This window comes from Dufourea novaeangliae, unplaced genomic scaffold (genome assembly GCF_001272555.1).
Source record: "Dufourea novaeangliae isolate 0120121106 unplaced genomic scaffold, ASM127255v1 scaffold493, whole genome shotgun sequence".
Taxonomy (NCBI): Eukaryota; Metazoa; Arthropoda; class Insecta; order Hymenoptera; family Halictidae; genus Dufourea; species Dufourea novaeangliae.
The window spans coordinates 672,724-692,533 of NW_015374430.1; the positions used below are offsets into that span (position 1 = coordinate 672,724).

The 19,810-nt window shown below is 43.2% G+C and overlaps 1 protein-coding gene across 1 annotated transcript; it reads right to left on the reverse strand.

Annotated features, from left to right (window-relative positions):
- Window positions 1–16,081: 16,081 nt before the first annotated feature.
- On the reverse strand, window positions 16,082–19,168 carry LOC107193067 (probable tubulin polyglutamylase TTLL9). Its single transcript, XM_015582449.1, has 4 exons — window positions 18,977–19,168; window positions 17,407–17,869; window positions 16,825–17,112; window positions 16,082–16,536 (listed from the first exon to the last, which is right to left on the reverse strand). Exons 1-4 carry the CDS (start codon window positions 19,166–19,168, stop codon window positions 16,082–16,084), a joined length of 1,398 nt encoding a protein of 465 aa, XP_015437935.1.
- Between the last annotated feature and the right edge of the window lie 642 nt (window positions 19,169–19,810).

Consider the following 19,810-nt stretch of genomic DNA (forward strand, 5'->3'; position numbering starts at 1 on the left):
CAGCTATTCATATATATTATTAAAAATCTGCAATCGAAGGTCGAAGATGAGGACGATATATTTCATTATTTACATTCAATATATTTTGTTAATCATTATGGTTTAGAATGTTGAGTAATTAATCCAATATTATCTTTAGTTAATATTGTGATACATATTTCTAAATCTGATTCCGTATTAATATATCATGGACAGCCTCTGATTTGTTGAAAATACAAATACGCACGATGTTTATCGAAACGAATACTCCATTCGGTGAAAAGAAATGCATTCGTCCAACGTTAAAAAAACATTAGAATTATTCTATACAGTGCATAATCAAACAACGCAACAAGTATATTTCGAATTCTCAATATGAATTTTTAAATCACTTGTTTCCAACTGCATTGTTGCCGGCAGATTTTGACTAACGTAGTCGCTCAGGTGAAAGGCCGGCGGAGACCGCAACAATGCAGCGACTAGATCTTTGGGTCAAGGAATGCAGAATGAAAAAAATCTCTGCATTTTATCCGCTAAGTTAAATCTATCGATAACGTTTACACGTTGTTCGTCTAAGCATGCAAATACCTGAATGTCGAAGAATGTCCGGCGTTACGTGTGATAGGAATACTCTTGAAAATAGCTGCACCAAAATCTGCTTCATTTCCGTAGCCCTCTGGAGGCTAAAAAGGAAGGCGTCGCCGCAGTCGTCGCGAGATGTCTTGTAGGTGGCGCCATCCAGTCGCGAGGTGTACGCCGGGCAGGGTGGTGGTGTCTGCGTCGTCCGCAAGGATACGTCGTCGGTTGCCGCGACGCCGCCGCGGTTCGCGCAGGCACAGGTACGAAGTGCGCGCGTTTTCGAGGCGGTATCACGAGAAGCGCAGGAGTGGCGTTTCCACGTATCGTGTCTACCGATGTAGCTGGTACAGGGCATCGTTGACGGTTAATGGTAGTAGCAGAAAGTCACGGCGGCATCTCGTCGGGAAGAGGTGGCCAGGAACGAAGAGGAAAACCGAGGGAGGGAAGGAGATAGAGCAGTTGTATATCGCCGCGCGGTGCAGTGCGAAAAGTGTTCACGAAGGGGGCCCCTGCTTCCTCTCGTGTGTGTGGGTGTGCGTGGCGTGCGTGCGTGTGCCGAGCTAGCACGCAGAACGTTGACTAGTGACACACACACACACACGGCGCACACGGTGGTTAGAGAAAAGGGAAGAGAGAAAGACGGAAAACACGAGCCGCCTGATAATCGTTGTGCACGGTGTGCGGGTATCGTAAAGGTGCGTCAAATGACAGTGAGGTGATCAATGTGCTTGAAACATGGCTGAGGAGCTAGTGGTCACCCTGAACCGCGGCGATTCGTCCGGATTCGGGTTCTCGCTCCTCGGTACCGCGGGTCTGCCGCACGTCATCTACGACATTGTCGAGAACTCGCCGGCAGCAAAGAGCGGCAAGGTAAGTGTTTCGAGTCTGGTTTGGATTAATTGCGCGTACCCGAAACACCCGTGTGTGCCTGTGGCATCGGTGGCTTCGGGGAGTCCGCCTAAAACAGCGGTGATCCCCCCTTCCCAACGGTTATTGGCTCGAGTAGTCGATACCGGTTAATACAAACATTGTAAGCGAGACTTCGATCATCCTCTGTACGTCACGAGTAGTCGCTTGGTACCAGAAGTTCGAGGACGGTCAAAGGTGGAATTCGCAAAGATCAACCCCCATGAGATATGGCATGCACGTTCGCGCATTCAATCATTGAGAATCCTACGAATGCAAGGGCCTGCAAAATAACGCCCGGTATATATCGACCCGTGTTATTATCACGAGCACCCTCTGTCGCCCCGTCTGTTTCTTCCACGACCTCCGATTACTTTTCATTCTCACGCTTTGCGAGCGGTTCTTGGTTTTTCTTGTGTATACACCCGTCTTAACGTCGACGGTACAACCGGGATGCTGATTGGCTGGGTGGGATCGGTTTAACGGCCACATTCCTGCCTGTCGGTCCCTCTGTCCGCCGTGTGCTCTCTCTCTCTTCTCCTTCTCTCCCTCTTTTTCTCTTTCCTGTTTCCTGGGGATCATACCCCTTCTCGACGGTCATACAAATTGGAAAATTTGAATCGGGACAAAAAAGCCAGATCTTTTTGCGCGTTCCTGGCCGCCGAGTATGTATGTATTTCGTTTTCAAACGATCCCCCTCTTGTTCATGTCGAAATATTTTCAACGCAGCCATGTTTACGTGCCAGAATAGCAAACTCTGTTTCTATGACGAGCTAGATATATGACATGGTGCTTGACTTCTGATATGTTTGGAACTCTCTTGGCTCTAAGTCTGCTTGTCATTGTCCTATACAGTTTACGAATCGCTTACACGAGCTCTTTTCATCCGTATACCGCCCATTCCTGCCGTTTACGTTTGAAAAATATACGTTACGCGAGACAAGTTGTAAATTCATTCAAGCCGAACAATCGAAATACCTGACACGTAATATTCGCACCGAAACATCGGTTTGAATTAGCGAACGTACGCGTTGCGCGATTAACACGATTATGCCTGATGGGTTGACCTTAAGTAAGTCATCGAAACTTTTTCCGTAGGTTCACGCAAGCGCACGTCCGTATTCGTTTGTCAATTGCTTTTCGCGGTAACTCGGTGGTTCTTCCGAATAGAACGTATTTCCCGGCCCTTGTTATGGCACAGAGAATAGATAAATTGCTCTGTCGGGACTGGTTTCCGATACCAGCAGCGGGAAGATGTGTATTTCGAATGGCAGATGTGAAATAGATTAACCGGCGTGTATAGACCAGTTTCCAATGAACACGCTAGGTGTGAGTGAGACAAAAGTATGTAGGGACCCGTTGAGGAATCTGCCCGACAGTTATTAACTACGGCGCGTCTTTCTCGAATTATCGAACGGATCAATATTTTTCGGGGTGATTTATATCAATACTCATTTCGCCGTTTACGTCCTCCCTTCGACGATGTAAACACGTTTATTTTTAGACGAATACTGGCCCTTCTGTTTTACGAACCGTGCCAGTGACAAGTAATCAAAGTGAGTGTACCCAAAACTGTCTACCGCGCATGCGCGCACGTTTTGTATTCTGCATAACTGTCATTCGCAAGAAGAATGTATGTAACAAAGGAGCGGCTGGGCATTACGCGTGATTGGAATGTGTCACTGTGCCCCCCATCCGTCTTCTTTTGCCTTTGTTTTCGGAATTCTTAGAGCCCATCGCAGACACGATTTAACGTACCACGGGCTGTATTTGCTACTTTGTTTAATGCGACTGCCCGAACACGATAATCATAACGTGTGGGGCACTCGTGCGGTACGATCGTGTTTGACTACAATGTGTACAACGCTGCTATAAAACCTGTCGTAAAAGCGAGTTTGATGAACGATATGTTGCAACGTGTTTGACCGTTTGACGGACCGGTTAGAATTTCGGCTTCTTCTCACGACCCAATTGTGTATAGAGTAAATCCTCGAAGAATGGTCGAAGACCTTGTCGGCACTGACCATGAGAGGTTCCCAGGTGTATCGCTGACCTTTCAATGAGGTTTAACACAGTGATAGAGATAAACACTCATCGAGAATTTACAGTGTATTGCGTTCAGAGATTTAAAATCAGTATTATTTAGGCCAAGTTATATTGAAGGAGGAATATTACTAAAGCTGAAATAGTTATCGATATCGCTTCGATTTTCAAAATATTGTGACTTGCAACTCGCCAAACATTTCTAAACGTTCATGAAATAGACTATAATTTGTTTCCTTAAACGTGAGTTTTGAAAAAATTGTAATATTGTACGTTAGTAATGTTTCATAAATGTTTCATAATTTTAAAGAACTTCTGTTATTCGTCATTGTAAAATGACTATGCAAGCCGATTTGGTGAGTCACTGTATACTTGTAAGATACACGTAATGTTCCGGAAACTCGTATCGCAATTTAGTTGATACATTGGGACGAAAGTAACCGGGAAAATAGCTCAATGAAGAACACGTTGAAAAACTTTTCACGCTTCCGTGTAACGTATGTTTCTTTTTGGTAATCAAATTCCATCGAACCTAAGATTTTTCTTTTTCCTGCAATTAATATCACAGTAATTGCGGGCTTTACGAGCTGGAAGCAAGTTACGCAACCATATCGATGGCTATTTTGTATTTATTGTTCGGACCGACACAAAAAACACTTCCCTTCAAATTTATAACATTACACTACCTATTTTGATTACTTTTTTTTGTCCGATAAAATGCAATAAAAAAAACTAATATACAACAGTATATAACAGATACGAAAAAAATAAATCTATAAAAATTGAGTATAATGGAACTGATATCTACTGAATTCATTTCCGAAAATGAGTTCATCCTTTATAAGACGATCTTTATTGCGCAACGATATTTTTGCTCTTTCACTCCGATCATTCGAGTTTTGTTCGTTTCTAGCTAAATGATATTAATCGAGCTCGATTGGCGTGTATCAATTCAGGGGGAGCACGTAAAGAAAACTACACACACCCGATAAGAAACGCGCAATAACTCAACCTGGGCGCACTTGAGAAAACACGCGAACGCTGGCCAGCTTGATCCTAGTTTCGTTAGGCCCCCCTCTTGGGTTATGAAATTGCTTTCTTTTTTGCTTTTCAAATGATTCTTTGATCGGCCCCACCGCTTATAATTCACCTGCAGATCGACGTTATGCAACTGCGTTGCGTGATAACGTGGCGAAAAGAAGAATTTGAAGTTTCCCGGCTCTGCCGTGGCACGCGAGCCCCCCCTCCGACAATTAACCGAACGCGCGTACACGTCGTCGAATTTCTCGAATTTATCGATCGATCGTTTTCTTGATAACCGTAAGACGAATGCAACCCCTAGTAATTTCGCTGGTTGTTCTGGTTAATGCTCATTAGTGTATACCAGATGAAAAAAGAAGAGCTTGGACCAGGTAATTAGAGGGACAAAGCTAGGAGAATGTGTGTTTAGAAAATTTAGAATTCAGTGTATTGATTAGAGAAAGGCTCTGCTTCGTGTTAGTCAGTTGGAGAGTATTTTTAGTATCTACATGCTAAATGTACCAAAACGTCAGAACAATTTACCTAATGTTTGTAATAAACAAAACAAATTATAATTAACCGAGGGATTAATAAAAAAAAATTTGGTTCGTATCAACGAATAGAGAAAGTCCATGAAAGGAACTACCGCAGTTAGTGTTAATTTAGCGCTCAGTTCTTGACAGTAATTGCCATAAATAAAGACCACTACCATTCCGTGTTTATTTATAGCAGAAAACCGAATTGCACAATGTTTAGGATCGAATTCGAGCTTTTTATAGCACAGAGACATTGCGTCAGGTAACCTAGAAAATAGAACCCAAGACGACTTACTATTTATCCTGCAGTTTCTGCAATATCGGATCGACGTTACATTAGTAGTATCGTACACCTTGCGTTCACGTTCGTCGTATTAATTTCCGTCGAATTTCCACAGTGTAATTCGATCTACATCGATTGCGATCGAATGTGGGCCAATACACTCCGTATATTGTATCAAGGCAAGCATAATACTGTACGGACAGAATAGAACTGTAAAAAAAAGCAATAAAAAAGTCAAATATATGTGCTTCCACCATTGCAGTCACGGCTTGAAATATTGCCCGATCTGGTGCTATAAAATCGAGACCGTTGGAGAACATTAAACTGGGGAATGTAACACCTTCATACGGTAGAACTCTATCGAGGAAATTTTGTCACGGTACTTGGTTTACTGGACATGTGCTGAATTAAAATATGGTTATATGAATATCAGTTTCTGTTCGGTTAGAGTATAGCTATCGTTTTCAGTATAGCGTTGATGGCATAAAACTGTTGTCGATGATATGACAAATGTTAGTGATTTGTTAACTGCCCCCTAAAATATTCAAATTACCCCTAGTTCTGGCATATGTCCCACCTTGGAAAACACTGCTGTAACCCCACAGACCAAAAGCTAAGACTATCAATTCCACCATCCTTGGAATTTACCCTCCACAAGAAGAGGCATCGTACACACGTCTTTCGCGAGGTTCGGCGCCATAAATTGGTTCGGTGCAACGGAGCCCAGAAACGTATTTCACGGGTTATAAGCGGAAAGTTGCTGGACAAACACCGCGGGCTGTTTCCCTCGTTAGAGAAAATGTAATTTTAGCGATGCGTCCAAGGGCGTTTCTTGCAACCGGTCTCAATTCTACGGCGGCACGCGCGAGAATGCAACACACCGAGACTCGTCGGTGCGTTTTAATGGGGTTCCTCGTAACTTGCATTTCACTGGCACAGATACCCAGCGTGCCACGCGAGCTTCGTTTTTTCCCCCACACTCTTCTCTTCCTTCGAGCTTCTTCCTTCTTTTTTGTTTGTTATTTTCCTTCGACGTTTTTTTTTTCTCTTGTCCCGTGACCAAGTTCTCTCTCTCCCGTTTCTCGATGCGCGCTTCCTCTTGTTCGCCGGTCGAAAAGGGGTCAACGACCACCGAAGAGGGATGGTGGGGAGGATATTCTTATATCACGTTGCCGCGAGAACAGGTCGTGATTTTTATTTTTTGCTCGCGAACCGACACGGGGACACTTCGCTTAGGGATGAAAAATCGTCGCGAAGTAACCCGATGGGGAAAACCCTCTGGTCTTGGCCTCTCTGAGGACGAAAACTCGCGATCTTGCCTGGAGAAGTGGTGACGGGACGAATGCCGCGCTAGGGACTAAAAATACCGGGACTAACCGCGAAACGGGAGAAGTATCAACGGATCGCGATGCATTATGGGTCATTCCGTTTTCGGTTACTTGTCCCAGCCATCTGGGAGTTTGATATCATAGTGCCGGCACTTGAGAATTTATGCGTATCAGTATGCATGAAGTTCGTCATTGGCCTGGATTCATCGGTAGAGCCCAGCCGTTTGGATAAATAGACTACAATGACGACCGCGTGTATTCTATCAGCGAGAAGTTTGGAAGAACTTGGGGTCCAGTCCAAGGATGTTTCAGTTAACTTTACTCTGTTCCGTTTGCATGATATAAACCGTCGACTACTGTTGCGTTATACACTGACGTGCAAACTCGGCTTCCACTAGGGGGGAAAAAGTAACGTAGGGAAAGGTCCTAGTTTTGGGAGTTATTGAAATTTATGCTAAATTAACATTTGGTTTAACATTCATTTCAGTACTTGAAGTAAATTTATTAAGTGGTAGGAGACTTTTTTTCTACATCGCAGATGTGTGTGAAATTTCACGTGACCGGATAGGAAGTCCCATCAGCTCCCTCCGTATGGTGTCATGCTTTTATCAGCTATAATGGTCATAGTATGTTAATGGCGAATAATATTGAATAAACGAGCTTACTTGGGCAGTTCATATTTCGCCGGAAGAGCACGGTATTCGTCCGTTGCGTCCCCTACCCTTAAGATGGACCAGCAACGAAGAAAACAACCGATCGTCGCAGATTAAACGGTCTCCGAGCTTTTCCAAGCGGTGCCTCGTTTCCCTGAAACTGCGTCTGCGACGTCCGTAAACTGTTTTTTCGCCCGGAGGCACGGAACGGATCTCGCGGAACAGTCGGAAGGAAAGGGGAGTTAACTGCAGAAAGAGAGGAACAAGAGACAAAACGTAGCGTTCTGTTTCTTGCGGATTCCCCGTCGTTCCTCCCCGCCGGACGGTCCTCGTTTAGCACTGAGACCCCGAGAGTGAATAGCGAGCAAACGACATCTGAAAAACGCAACGAGACTCGCTCGGTCTGTATTCTGAGCGTGACGAGAAAAAGGGAGAGATGGTCCAAGCGTCGATATACAATACTTTACCGCCAAAAAGTAATTTGGACACTTGCACCATCTTGCAAAAACTATCAGATACGTTGCAGTCAAACGTTTCGAATGTGATTTAAGGGGGGAGTCTGGTGTAAACAGCTAAAAATGAACGAATTTTGAAGAAAGTATTAAACTAATCTATTTGAAACTGCGCTTGACAGGTTCCACGGTCTCCCCTCCCCCAGTGGTGGGGATAACGGCAGGACAATAATCGTGTAGAAGGAGCCTGACGATAATCGAGAGGAGTCTGTACAATGCAAAGTTCATAAAATGTATCTGATCGAATTCTACCAAGTGTTCAAACACTTATCCACAGTAGTGTACATACCTTTCTCTTTCGATGTAAAGAATCACTGACGTAAATATCGTCTTATCTACTCCTCGAATAGAAACGTTCGATAAAAACAAAAAAGCCTAACCGCCGATAGAGTAAAACGAGTATATGTATATCCCGATAGCGCCGAGCTCCGTTCTCCAGAATTATCGCGGCGTTTTTCAGCGATAGTAACGCTGCTGCGATTTCCTTTTCTTCGCTTTGGTTTTTTTTTTTTTTGTTTGCAACGCAATCGTTAATCCACGGGGTTCTTAACCTTTTCCAGGCAGCGAACGAGCTTTCCTTTAAGGAAAACGCCGGGAAATAAATTCGGAGAATATATCGTGCCCCGGCGAATTAATGGCTTGTTGTATAGTTACAGCGAAGTGCTATTTTCGCGAGTTACTCTTCAAGGGCCTGCGTGGAATTTATGCATTCGTTTAATGAAATCGTGAAGGGAAATTTAAACTGTAATTGCAACTTTATAGCGATTTCCAGCGATGCATGGAATCGTTCCTTTACTGAAAGTTTCAATTCAGTGGGACGAGAAGAAGGAATCTTATTAAACTTTGTTCCATTCATTTAGTTTCCATTTCTTGTATAATGTTAACCCACGCAGAGTTAAACTGAAGTCGTTTCACATGTAAAAATTTGTAATTAGATTTTTCAATTTTCAATACCAAGTTTTCAATTTAAAAACCAAAATTTACAATTCTTAATTTTTGAATTCTTGTATATCAAGTATTCTAATTTAGATTAAATTTTTGTAGTTTCGTACGAATTTTTTTAATACAAACTGAAGACGTTTTATGTCGACAGTTTAATCAACTTCAACTTTTCACATTAATGAATAAACAAACGCATTTGCCTGCAATCTACTCACTGGGCGTATACACAATGGGGGCGAGAAATTGTTTCTCAGGTAGGTCATTGTTGGGAAGGAGTGTTAACTTCGTCGAGATCTTGTGCTTGCCGATCGTATCCTTAGGACAAACTCTCCGAACAGGCTGGCCACGGAAATGGGTGCGGTGATCTTACAGGTACATTATGCGGACGTTGTTCAGGGCTGTATTTTCTAGTAAACACTCGAGGCGGTGCACTTAGGCTTTCACGGGGAGAATGGAAGAAGTTTAAAAAACATTGCCGACTTAGAATACGGCACGTGGATCTATGCGAATGTAGTTGCAATAAATAACAAAGTTCGGGCACGAGAACTTTGGGGATTAATTCTTGCGCTATGAAAATTCGAGGAAGAAGAAAATTAAAAAATATGTTTATGGTAATTGGAACAGCAGAAATTCCAACGTCTTTATAACACTATGATAACCGATGACGCCATGTGGCCAACTGGTCCTTCTCAGATATTCAAGGCTATTGAATTTTTTTTACCTACACGAGTGAAAACCATATTTTGTTAATTCTTGACAAAAATAACCTGTTCTGTGTGATCAACGGAGCTTGAAACGGTTCCGAATATAACCGTTTCAAACTGTTATATAAAGGTTCCGATTGAAATAGTTATGAAGAACCTTTATTCTGAATAACTGTCACGAAGAACGTAAATTTCAGACTATATTAGTTTCAGTTACGGTTTTTATTCTAGTTCCCGTACCAGTTGTGTAACTGTTATTTTTAGGTTCTAGGTTGATGCAAAAGTTCGTCCCGTTGTTGGAGCAGTTCTTTAGCCAGAAACCTCAGAACTTCTATGAGCGCGGGATTATGCAGCTACCGGAGAGATAGAGAAAGGTCTGGTGTCTGTGTCGAATTTTTTTTCTTTTATTACTCTGAAGCATGTTCGCCGTTTTATCGGGCAACGACTTAGATAAGCCTCGTTACAAGTAAAAATTCTGTAAAAGCACATCGCGTGTCATGTTGTTGTGAAGCGTGTTAGGAGTTAGGAAAGCGTCGATAAGTTGGTCGTTACCGAACCTCTGCCAAGCAACACGGAAAAATCGGCCCTTTTCCCGTCCACGGTTGATCTCACAGCTCGACGAGACGAAAGAAGCGACTTCCTCTGTCGATCGAGGGAAGAAAAACGATTGACCTGGCGCACACATAAATTCGAATCTTCGGCCTTTCTTTTCACGTTAGCTCGATGGCTGCTTTACGAGGTTGAATCGATTCCAATTTGGGTCGGGATATAACGCCGTTTGCGGACTTCGTGACAACCTCCTAACCCTCTCTTTCTCTCCTCTTGCTCCAGAAAAATCACGTTGGCTTTCATGTGACTTAAAGGAAACGATGAAAAGAGGTACAGTGATGCGTACGGTGAATGCCGATACTTCAAAGAGTAAATCTCTGCTCGAAAGGTAGTAAAAGATACTTTATGGGCGTGGATCGTACGGTGCTTTGAAATGATTGGTGTTGTCTGTAGGATCGTGTTCCTTAAAACTCTCTTTAGCAACTACGTATTATGTGTTCACCTTCAGTAGATGTTGATTGTGAACAGAAATGATTATTACTGAGTCCGTTGATGACTCATATCATCACTACAGAATTGAAAGTAGTCATCAGTCATTATATCGTACAAGGTATTATAACTCATTTTCCACAGTTGTAACAATCTAGTAAACACAAATTTAGAAAAAACACAGTGATTTCTTTATAACAGGCTTTGTCCTCTTGATGGGAACAATTGCTTTATTCCGTTTTTTTATGTATCATAAAAGACAGCAAATACATTCAAGATGCTCGGGCTATGATGAGACATCTTCTGCAAGAACTTAGCAAAAACTTAATTGAAAAAGATGTCAACTTGATAGAATCATTCTGAATTTCGCAGCTCAGGTGTTTACTCCTCTCGCGAAGATCGAACGCCAAAGTAGCTGGCCAGAAAAATATGTACGAGGATACCTGAAAATCTCAAGCCAGAAGCATGCTCCTCGACCTCCCACTTTGATCAGTCGACTTGAGATTCGCGTCTTATTTTCTTATCCAAAGTAGAGCATCGATTCCGCCCATCGAAGACGATTTATACTTATATCCGCAGTAGGGTCTGGAAGATGAAGGGTACTTTGGCACCTGAGGGAACATCACACGACGATAACCGTCTTCTCAGCGTCGTCTGGGGGTCTCAGCAACCTCGAGTCCCTTCGATACTTGCCGATAAGAATCGACTGCTCCGTGGGGTGCAGCTAATCTCCGTTACTTCCCGAGACGTCTGATGCTTCACTCATAGAACTATGGAACTAGGGACGGCATTCTTCTCGTTGGTGGAATCGAATGAGGTTTAATTGACAGAGAATCGAAAAGAAATGAAATTCGATTCAGAATTCCCCAAGCTTGGAACAGAAGGTTCCTTGGACGTCTCTTTAGGAACGCGGGAAGCATTTCTGAGATGTTGAAAGTAGAAACTTGACACAGAATAAGAAGTGTTCCTTTGTGTAAGAATAGAATGTCAATGATACGCTATCTTAGACTAGCCTACAAATGACTCGGACTTTGCAATATTTTTCAAACTTTTCAAACCATTCGCATGCAGGAATTGAATGTTCCTGCAGCTGTCGACGATTGGCCTGCATCACCAACCATTATCACCTTTATTTTTATTTATTTATGTCTTTACTTTCATCCATCAGTCAATATTTGTTTCGAACGCAAATGTGTTACGTAGAGTATTACCCATAAATTCATGGTTAATCCCAAAAATATTGGCACGTTCATCTCGGTACCACTCGGCGGAATATCACCGTGCAAACCGGAAACGCGTTGGTAAGCGGATGGCGACTGGTCAAATGGATTTCCCGGGTTTCCCTCGGGCGACGGTTCTCTTTCACGAGCCTCTTATGTCCGTCGAGCGATCGAACGTGATAATGAGGCTGTGAGGAAAAGTATTAATTAAGGATCAGCGCGACGCTGGCACCACTTTATCGGTGGAAAGAGGGCATCGTTAACGTTCCGCTGCGGTTTAACGAATGACGCCGGGGCCTAGCGAGCTCGGCGCGGGGGAACGGATACGAGGGAGAGGGGGGGTGGTAGAGAGGAAGCTAAACCATTATGTTGCGTTAACGTAACGCTGCCGGGAAATGGGTTAAGGACGTTAAGGCCAACCCTCGTCGCTACCGGGTAAAAAGTGGGAGCAGACGGAGTTGGGTATACCCTATGGCGATACTCTAGCAGAGAGAGGAGACTCTGCGGACCGAGCTTTACTTTGCAATTACCTGTGCTTAGGCCACCTTTGCGAGTAGAAAAGAATATCTAGAAAGCTCAGTTTTTCCATATTACTAACGCTGGTCCAGGTGGGACCGGGACAAACAGAGCTTGGATAATCTAGACCTGATGATCGCAGCCAGATTTCACTTCATTGAACCGACGAAGGTCTCAGGCCGCTTAGATCGTAGATTGCTTCCATAATTACGCGATTTGCAGAGCCTTTGTTTCACTTGGGAATTTCACAGAGTTATGGATACTCGTAATCAGCTACCTGTAAACGTTGGATTCATTGTCTGAAGGAATGACTTGAGCTTGTTTAGACCTTATTTTTGATTGCTTAACAGACATACGAAGTTTCGTCAAAATCGGAGAGAGACACTTCCGTGCCTTCCCTTGTGAATAGGTCGCACTCGTCGAGATATTACTGTATGGAATATCTATGGACGTTGCTTTTGCAGTCAGCCCATTAAATGTTCACCGACGATTTCACTGACCTTTTTCTAGAACGTTAACTTCGACAATATGGATCACCACGAGGTAAATAAGTGATCCCCCTAATTGTTCCGGCAGCTGGAACGTGAATAATGAACGAATTCAGAAAGCCAACGGCACCTGTGTCTCATGGTCCATGAAGGATTGACGTGATTTACAATTCAAAACACGGAGAAGTGTATTTATGATGATTAGCCTATTGGCCGGGGGAATTTGCAGTTCATTGAATACCGATTACGTTGCGTAACCGTAAAAATAGCCACGGTGTTATGTGTACGCACGTTTCATCGAGCCGGTATAAAATTATAAAGCGGACCTGCCTTTTACTTAAAGTGAAAGCCGTTGCACTGAAACACGTACAAATTGCCGCCGATCAATTCCTTTCGCTGCGGCTTTATGCGTTCCATCGGAATATCAGAGTTCACCATGGTTTTCGTTATAATATACGGACCGATCCGATTTTAAAATCTTGCTTTCGCGAGATTTTAAAAAAAGTTTATGTAACGTATAAAAATGGCTGTGGAAGGTCCGGTACGATTACCCGGAAGTGTGGAAATGGTCGATCAGCCTGGGATCTCGAAGGTTAAATATAAAATCAGCTGTGTCTGGTTTGCTACTTCGAGGTCAAAATTAGCTGCACTTGAACGTAAATGATACCGACTCAAATTGAACCACGGTTGCATTGTAGATTATTTATTATACTTGAAAAACTAACAATTACGTCATCTCGACGTAAACATCAGATCAGTAAGTCTAAACGTAATCAGATTCGTAGACAGTGTTAAGTTTCGATACACCTTGCGAATGTATTTAACCGAGCATTCGAAAATATCTGTTTGTATCGGCGTAAAATTACTGTAATTGGCCATCGTTCAATAATCCACACGTTTCATTATGTGATTAAGCGGCCGTTGCTACGCGCAAACGGTAATAATTGAGCTTTAATTGGCAATCGAATTATCGATGTCAAACAGCCTATACCGGGATACACGGCCGTCGTTTTTCTTTCGGTGCTCTAATTACCGTTTAATTATTCATTATTTTTGCGCAGTGCGTCGACGATCTATATCTTCTCGGATAGATGATTATTTGCTCCTCTATGCAAACGTGGACGCCATATTTCGTCCTTCGTTCCACGTGTGTCGTAATCAAACAAAATTTCTTTTTCTTCATTACCTTTTGTACTCAAGTCACAAGTCCTAAATGGTGAATCTATAAAGAGGGAATACTGTATAATACTTGGGAAACATAAATATCGAATGAAAGGTTAATTACTTATTTCATGATGTTATTAGTAGATGTAAACAATATTTTTATTTACCAAAAAGTAAGGGAATACTTTATCGTTCGAAATTTTTCACCTAGCCGGAAGTTAGATGGACTCATTTCTCGATTTCATCCCTGTCCCCGATTCGAGCACACGTTTTACCGTATCTGTCACGGATTCATCGTCGTGCACATTGATAACAAGATCAGAGGATTGGAATACCGGATTCATAGGATTCCTGTGCCCGTGTCACAAGATTCCCTGCAGTCGATGCGGTCTCTTCCTATATACGTTATCGGAAATGTCGATGAACATGTTCGACGGCGGCTCACGGTTCATCTATCCGCGAGTAGCCATTTTTATACGTGATGGTATTTTTATATCCAATCGAAGGAATTTTTCAGTGGCTACGAAAACCCTATGCACGATTTTTATTTAAAATTAAGACTGTTGACGAAGCTTGTTTTTTGTCGAGTTTGACAATACAAGTAGAAAAAGTTGTCAAATGGCAACGATATTAAACAGACATTAAAAAACAACATGAGTGTCATACTCATGTACATGTCGTGTAATATACACAAACCTACAACTTCTTTGTTGAAAGGGTTAAATAGCAGTCTGTAAGTAATGTGTTAATACGTTGAATAATTCATACGCACTGTCCTAGTTTTATCGGTCCCACATTTCCAAAACGTGTTTCAATTTTCAATTTAAAAATCGTAGCAAAGACAGAGATGATTCACGGAAGACCGTTGTACCAGAGCGATGATTCGCAGTAAAAAGGGACGAGTTACGCGACTACGGGGGTGGAGAGGAAATGACAATCGTGAAGTAACATTTTAACGAGTTTACTCGCTCTTGCCTGGAAGAATCAGGATAATACGAGGGCTGCTTACGAAGTTATACGACTCTTTCGCTAAATTTAGCCCCCCTCTCTCGGTGAAAAAGAGACACGAGAAAACGACGACGACGACGAGGAGGAGCCGCGCGTAAAAGCGAGAGTACATTGCCCACCCCTTCCTCCATTCTTCTCGTGCTCGCGACACGGTTTCACGAAGATTTAAGTTCGCTCCGTGCTCTGAGAGCTCCGAGGCCGAACGAACAAAATTTTCCGAGCCGTGAAAAACTGTTTCTTTGGGATTTCTTTATCGTCGTAATCAGGGGAGAAATAAAACTGCCCCACTTGAGGGGGGGTGAGGGCAACACTGTAAAGCTGCGTCTACACTATATAACATGACGTGTTATAATAGTAAAGTTATAAAACTTGTTAGAACAATAGAAAAAAAAAAAATGTTATATAACGTGATGTTACATAACATTTTTCGTGTTATGTAGCAAGTTATATGTTATCCATTTAGTGTGACGCTATTATTAATAATGAGACGCGAAATGTTATACAAACTTGTTACAGATTTGTCTGAAAGGTATAGTCAACAAGTTATGAAAGTATGTTGTGTAGCAAGGTTATACAACAATTTGTTGTACATCACTGTTTTGCTAATACGTAACCACAAACGCTCAACGGGAGAACTGTTCTTTCAGCGTCTCGCCAATTCAATCAAACTGCGCCGACCATCATATTACCGTGAAAGTATTCTAAGTACCAATAAATCATTCGACCAATTGAACGGTAGAACCAGGTCTTAGATCACCGACTCCAATCATTACCGTAACGTCAATAGAGAATGAACTTGAACGATCCGCGTTACGGTACAAAGATCGCGAACTCGTTGATTCTCGGGAAATTCGCATTACAGATCGGAAAAATTGGGTTCACGGAAGTGGAACGAAATCGTGAGCGTAGGATTGCGCCGGGTATGGACGCGTATGAATATGCATGTCTGCTTCGAGCGAATTCTTGCTCGTTAGTTTCAGCCAGTTGGTACCCTGCAACCGGTGTTGCCACGTTGCCACGATGAAATAAAATCGAACAACAAACATGGGATTTCGATCGAGTCTTCTCGATTATTGTCCGGCTTGTTCTACACACAAATAAGACTCACCATGTACCAAATTTCGTACACTCGACACTCAACGTGTTAAACACCTCGTTCGAGTTACCAGTCTCCTCTGTAGCTACCGTTCCGCGTTTTATTGCGTCTTTCGCGCAAACAATCCCGTAGCTGACGTAACTGTTTGACGCGTTGGTTACGAGCGCCGAGGAAAATGTTGAGTTTTCTGAGGTCGTTCGGCGGTTCGCCGCAGATCGAGGGATTAGGACAAGTGGTCCACACAGGGCCGTCGTTCCACAGCAGATCGAAACCGCCGATCCTGGTCTCCCAGCCGGAGAAACGACCCTCGATGTCGAGAACGTTCAGGGTGTCGTCGATGAGATCGAACTTCAGTCGATAATCCTCGCTATCGGTGCCGGTTAAAGCCGGGGACGCGTTCACCTCGAGCAACCACGGTTTCAGATCCTCGTCGAGCAATATATCATAGCCGTACAACTCGAAGGAGTTCTTCCCTTGCATTATCACCGGTTGTACCGCCAGCAAACTGGCCATTATCACACCTAAACACGAAGTTTTTCGTATAATGGAAGTTGCTCAGATGTTACGTTTGAAAAAATAGTATAGTTGGAAGTAGGACTCGAACTGATAAGAAGTGAAGTTAAATGTTATTTCAGATGTTCAAAGGTCGAGGCCTACAATCTCCAACCGTTATTTTGTAAAAACTAATTTAACTTCTAGGTAACTTTCCCTGTGTTGTAAGAACCACTGTTGTAGGAATCAGTGTTACAGGGTTCGGTGTTATATGAACAAATATCTCAGTATCTAATATTCCTCGAAATTAAACTAACCCGCAATTCGTTGGAACAGAGTTTCAATAGCTTCCACCCCGTGCCGAGCGGTCAGATACTCCCTGACTTTAACCAACGCCCACTTGCACCCTTTCTGTAGCTCCTTTTTCTCATTCCCGTCGGTCTTCAGCTGTATAGCAATGTTCGTTAAATGGACCCTGCTATCGTCGATATTCTCCAGATCGAACAGCTCTGTGGATAATCGCGCGAATCCCTCTCTAGCCAGCCAGGCCTTCAAAGGATGGAACGAGGTTACCAGGCCGTAAATACGTAGATCGAACTTCCTCCCTGAAACCGATCGGGGAAGACGGGTTTTTGGGAACGTTTACAAACATTCGGCCCCGTTTTCTAGCGAAGAAACGGGCTTCTCGCCCCACTGGAGCATCCCTAGCCTGAGCCAAGCCCCTCGAAGAAAGTGCTTTTGAATCATTCGACAATTCCAAGCCTCTTTTCGTATTTCTGTCGACGCGCGGCTACAAAAGCCACCAGCCCCAGCGTCTTTCGGAGGTATTCAAGCATCCAGCAACATTATTCGCGGTGGTGTTGATAAACGCCTCTGCGGAGGCTTGCGCAGCTACAAACCTGCCAGTAGGTAAGGATTCTCCACATATTTCTGTACGATAAACGTCTCGACAGGCGTCTCCAGCTGCTGGAAGTTGAACTCTTTCGTTCTCCACTCGGTCAGGTCCTTCAGCTTCCTGAACAGAAAGATCCCTCGGCCCTGCGATCTCCCAGCCGGTTTCACGATCCACGTGGCTCCAGGTTGCTTGTGATACTCCTCGGTGAACAGCCTGTAGTCGTTGGGCAGCTCGAAGGTCAACGGCATCGAGTCGCAGAACTCGGCCTCCGCGGTCTTGTTCGACTTCAGCAGCGATTTCTTGTAACGTTTCAGGTTACGGTGGAGGTAGTTCTTGCGGGTCAGCTCGTAGTGGTTACGGAAGTGAGGGATTTTTTGGTGTGGCGCGAGCTTCGAATCCAGGACCTGGCGAGCGTCGTTGGTCTCGCACCACCAGAGATGCCAGCCGAGGTCGTTAGGATCGGTGACCTTGCGAACGGTTACAGATGGAGATGTTGCATAATTAATTAGCCAACGGGGGGGTTATTTAATATATTTACGACCCTGTGGCGAGATACCGGCCGACTATACGTGGTTCACCCTGTATGTATAAAAGTCGTTGAATTATCCGATAGTGTATTTATGAGATATCGGAGGTGGAGGGGATCGGATCGATACGTCGGGGGCCATAGATAGTATATGTTAAGTAGAAATGTATCTAAAACTGAAATTGAACTGTAAGTTACAGCGAAGTTCAGTTATTTAAAAGTAATAGTATCTTTAGTTTCCTGGTATTTATAAAGCACGTTGGAGTAGCTTCTAAATGATACACTACCAAATCGGATGTATATTACAAAGTTATATTTCACTATCTAAATATTAGGCGAGTGCAAAAGTTTTGAGGGATTTTCCTCTAAAAGAGTATATTAATAAAAATTTTATTTTATAATGATTCTTATATAACATACGATTTACTGCGTCACATCGACATACGATATAGCAACACAATTGGTTATTGTTTCCAAACCATAATCATATCACTCTCGGTAAATTCATCAGAACGTTTGCACCCTCCAAATACACATCATTCCTGTCCGATTTTAGGTCTTTCAACGCCACCCAATCTCTGTTTAATTTCTACTCCTGCGGTGATTAATCCAGAAACACGTGGATTTGCATGAACATTCACAGCGTAGCGATTACGTGTTGAAGTCCAGGCTGAATGGTGCCTCCGTTAAATCCAAATACACACTCGAAAGCGAGAGGCCAGCTTCAGGTATCTAAAGAGCCCCCGCCTGAAAGAACCCAATTTCCATCGGCGAAATTAAACCTGTTTTCCCACACCAGCGGACGCATTCTATTCACGATCTAGGATCAAGGTTCTCTGGTAGACAATGCGGATTTTCGCATAATCGTGGCCCAGGTTCTTTCACACACCTTTGGACGAGGGGTGAGAGGAGGGGCTACGTTTAACACGGTTTTGTTCGACAGAGGTGCCATAAGGGGATATATCCCAGAGACTCGTTTGACTCCCCCTCTTGCATTCTGGTCTCTTCGTTAATCTCACGGCGCCATGAATAAGGGACATTCCATTACCTGTATCCAGCCTCTCGCCAGCATCACCTTAACCTGCGTCGAGGGAAAGTCACAGCGGAACTTGATAACCTTGTCGTCCCCGTTCTGTTTCTTTTTCGCGTTCGAATTCCTCTTTTCACGACAAATTTGTGGGCTACACATATCCGTGGCTGGATCGACGGTTTCCTGGTTGGATGTCGTTTGCTCGGACATAGTTAATTCGTATGTCAGTTTCGATATATTTTGGACGTGTTCAAACAATGGAAGATGTCGTTGGTAATGGCGGTAAACGGATTTCTGGTTCAGAATTTAACTACGAGCAAGTTCCGTTCTTGTGTATTTCATTTTTTAGTGCAATTGTAGTTACTCGAAAAATTTAGCGAAAAAGTCACCGACTGACGCGAGGCTTAACGTGTTAAATATACTAATCAATGTACACTGATAGGGCTGGGCTCATTAATACGGACCAGTGAATTACGTACAATAGAATTGCAACGTAATTGCACAATTACAGTTAAATTGTAATTTTTATTGTAAATTTAGTATAGGTAATTACAATATAATTGTAATTGTGATTTGGATTTTATAATTAGATTACATTTTAATGTCATGAAATATACGATATTCGTGAATGGTCATTCAGGACCAGCAGAAAGCACACGATTCTCATCCTGACCGGGCGACAAGGAAACACGCTAATTGATAAATCTATCCCCCGTAAATCCCTCCAGGAAAATAGGGGATGCATAGCCTGCAGCGGGTATATATTATCCATTGCTGGTACACATCCCCATTCCGGACACGTACACTATATTATTTGCCTGGAACCACGTGTGTTATCGTTAAGCATACAGA

What these genes read in the sequence shown, in the direction of transcription:
- LOC107193067 (XM_015582449.1), bottom strand. Translation starts at nt 19,168, where the DNA reads ATGTCCGAGCAAACGACATCCAACCAGGAAACCGTCGATCCAGCCACG. An exon ending in TGGCGAGAGGCTGGATACAG is followed by an intron (nt 17,870 to 18,976) that starts GTAATGGAATGT and finishes ACCGTTCGCAAG; the next exon opens with GTCACCGATCCTAACGACCT. An exon ending in GAATCCTTACCTACTGGCAG is followed by an intron (nt 17,113 to 17,406) that starts GTTTGTAGCTGC and finishes GATCGGTTTCAG; the next exon opens with GGAGGAAGTTCGATCTACGT.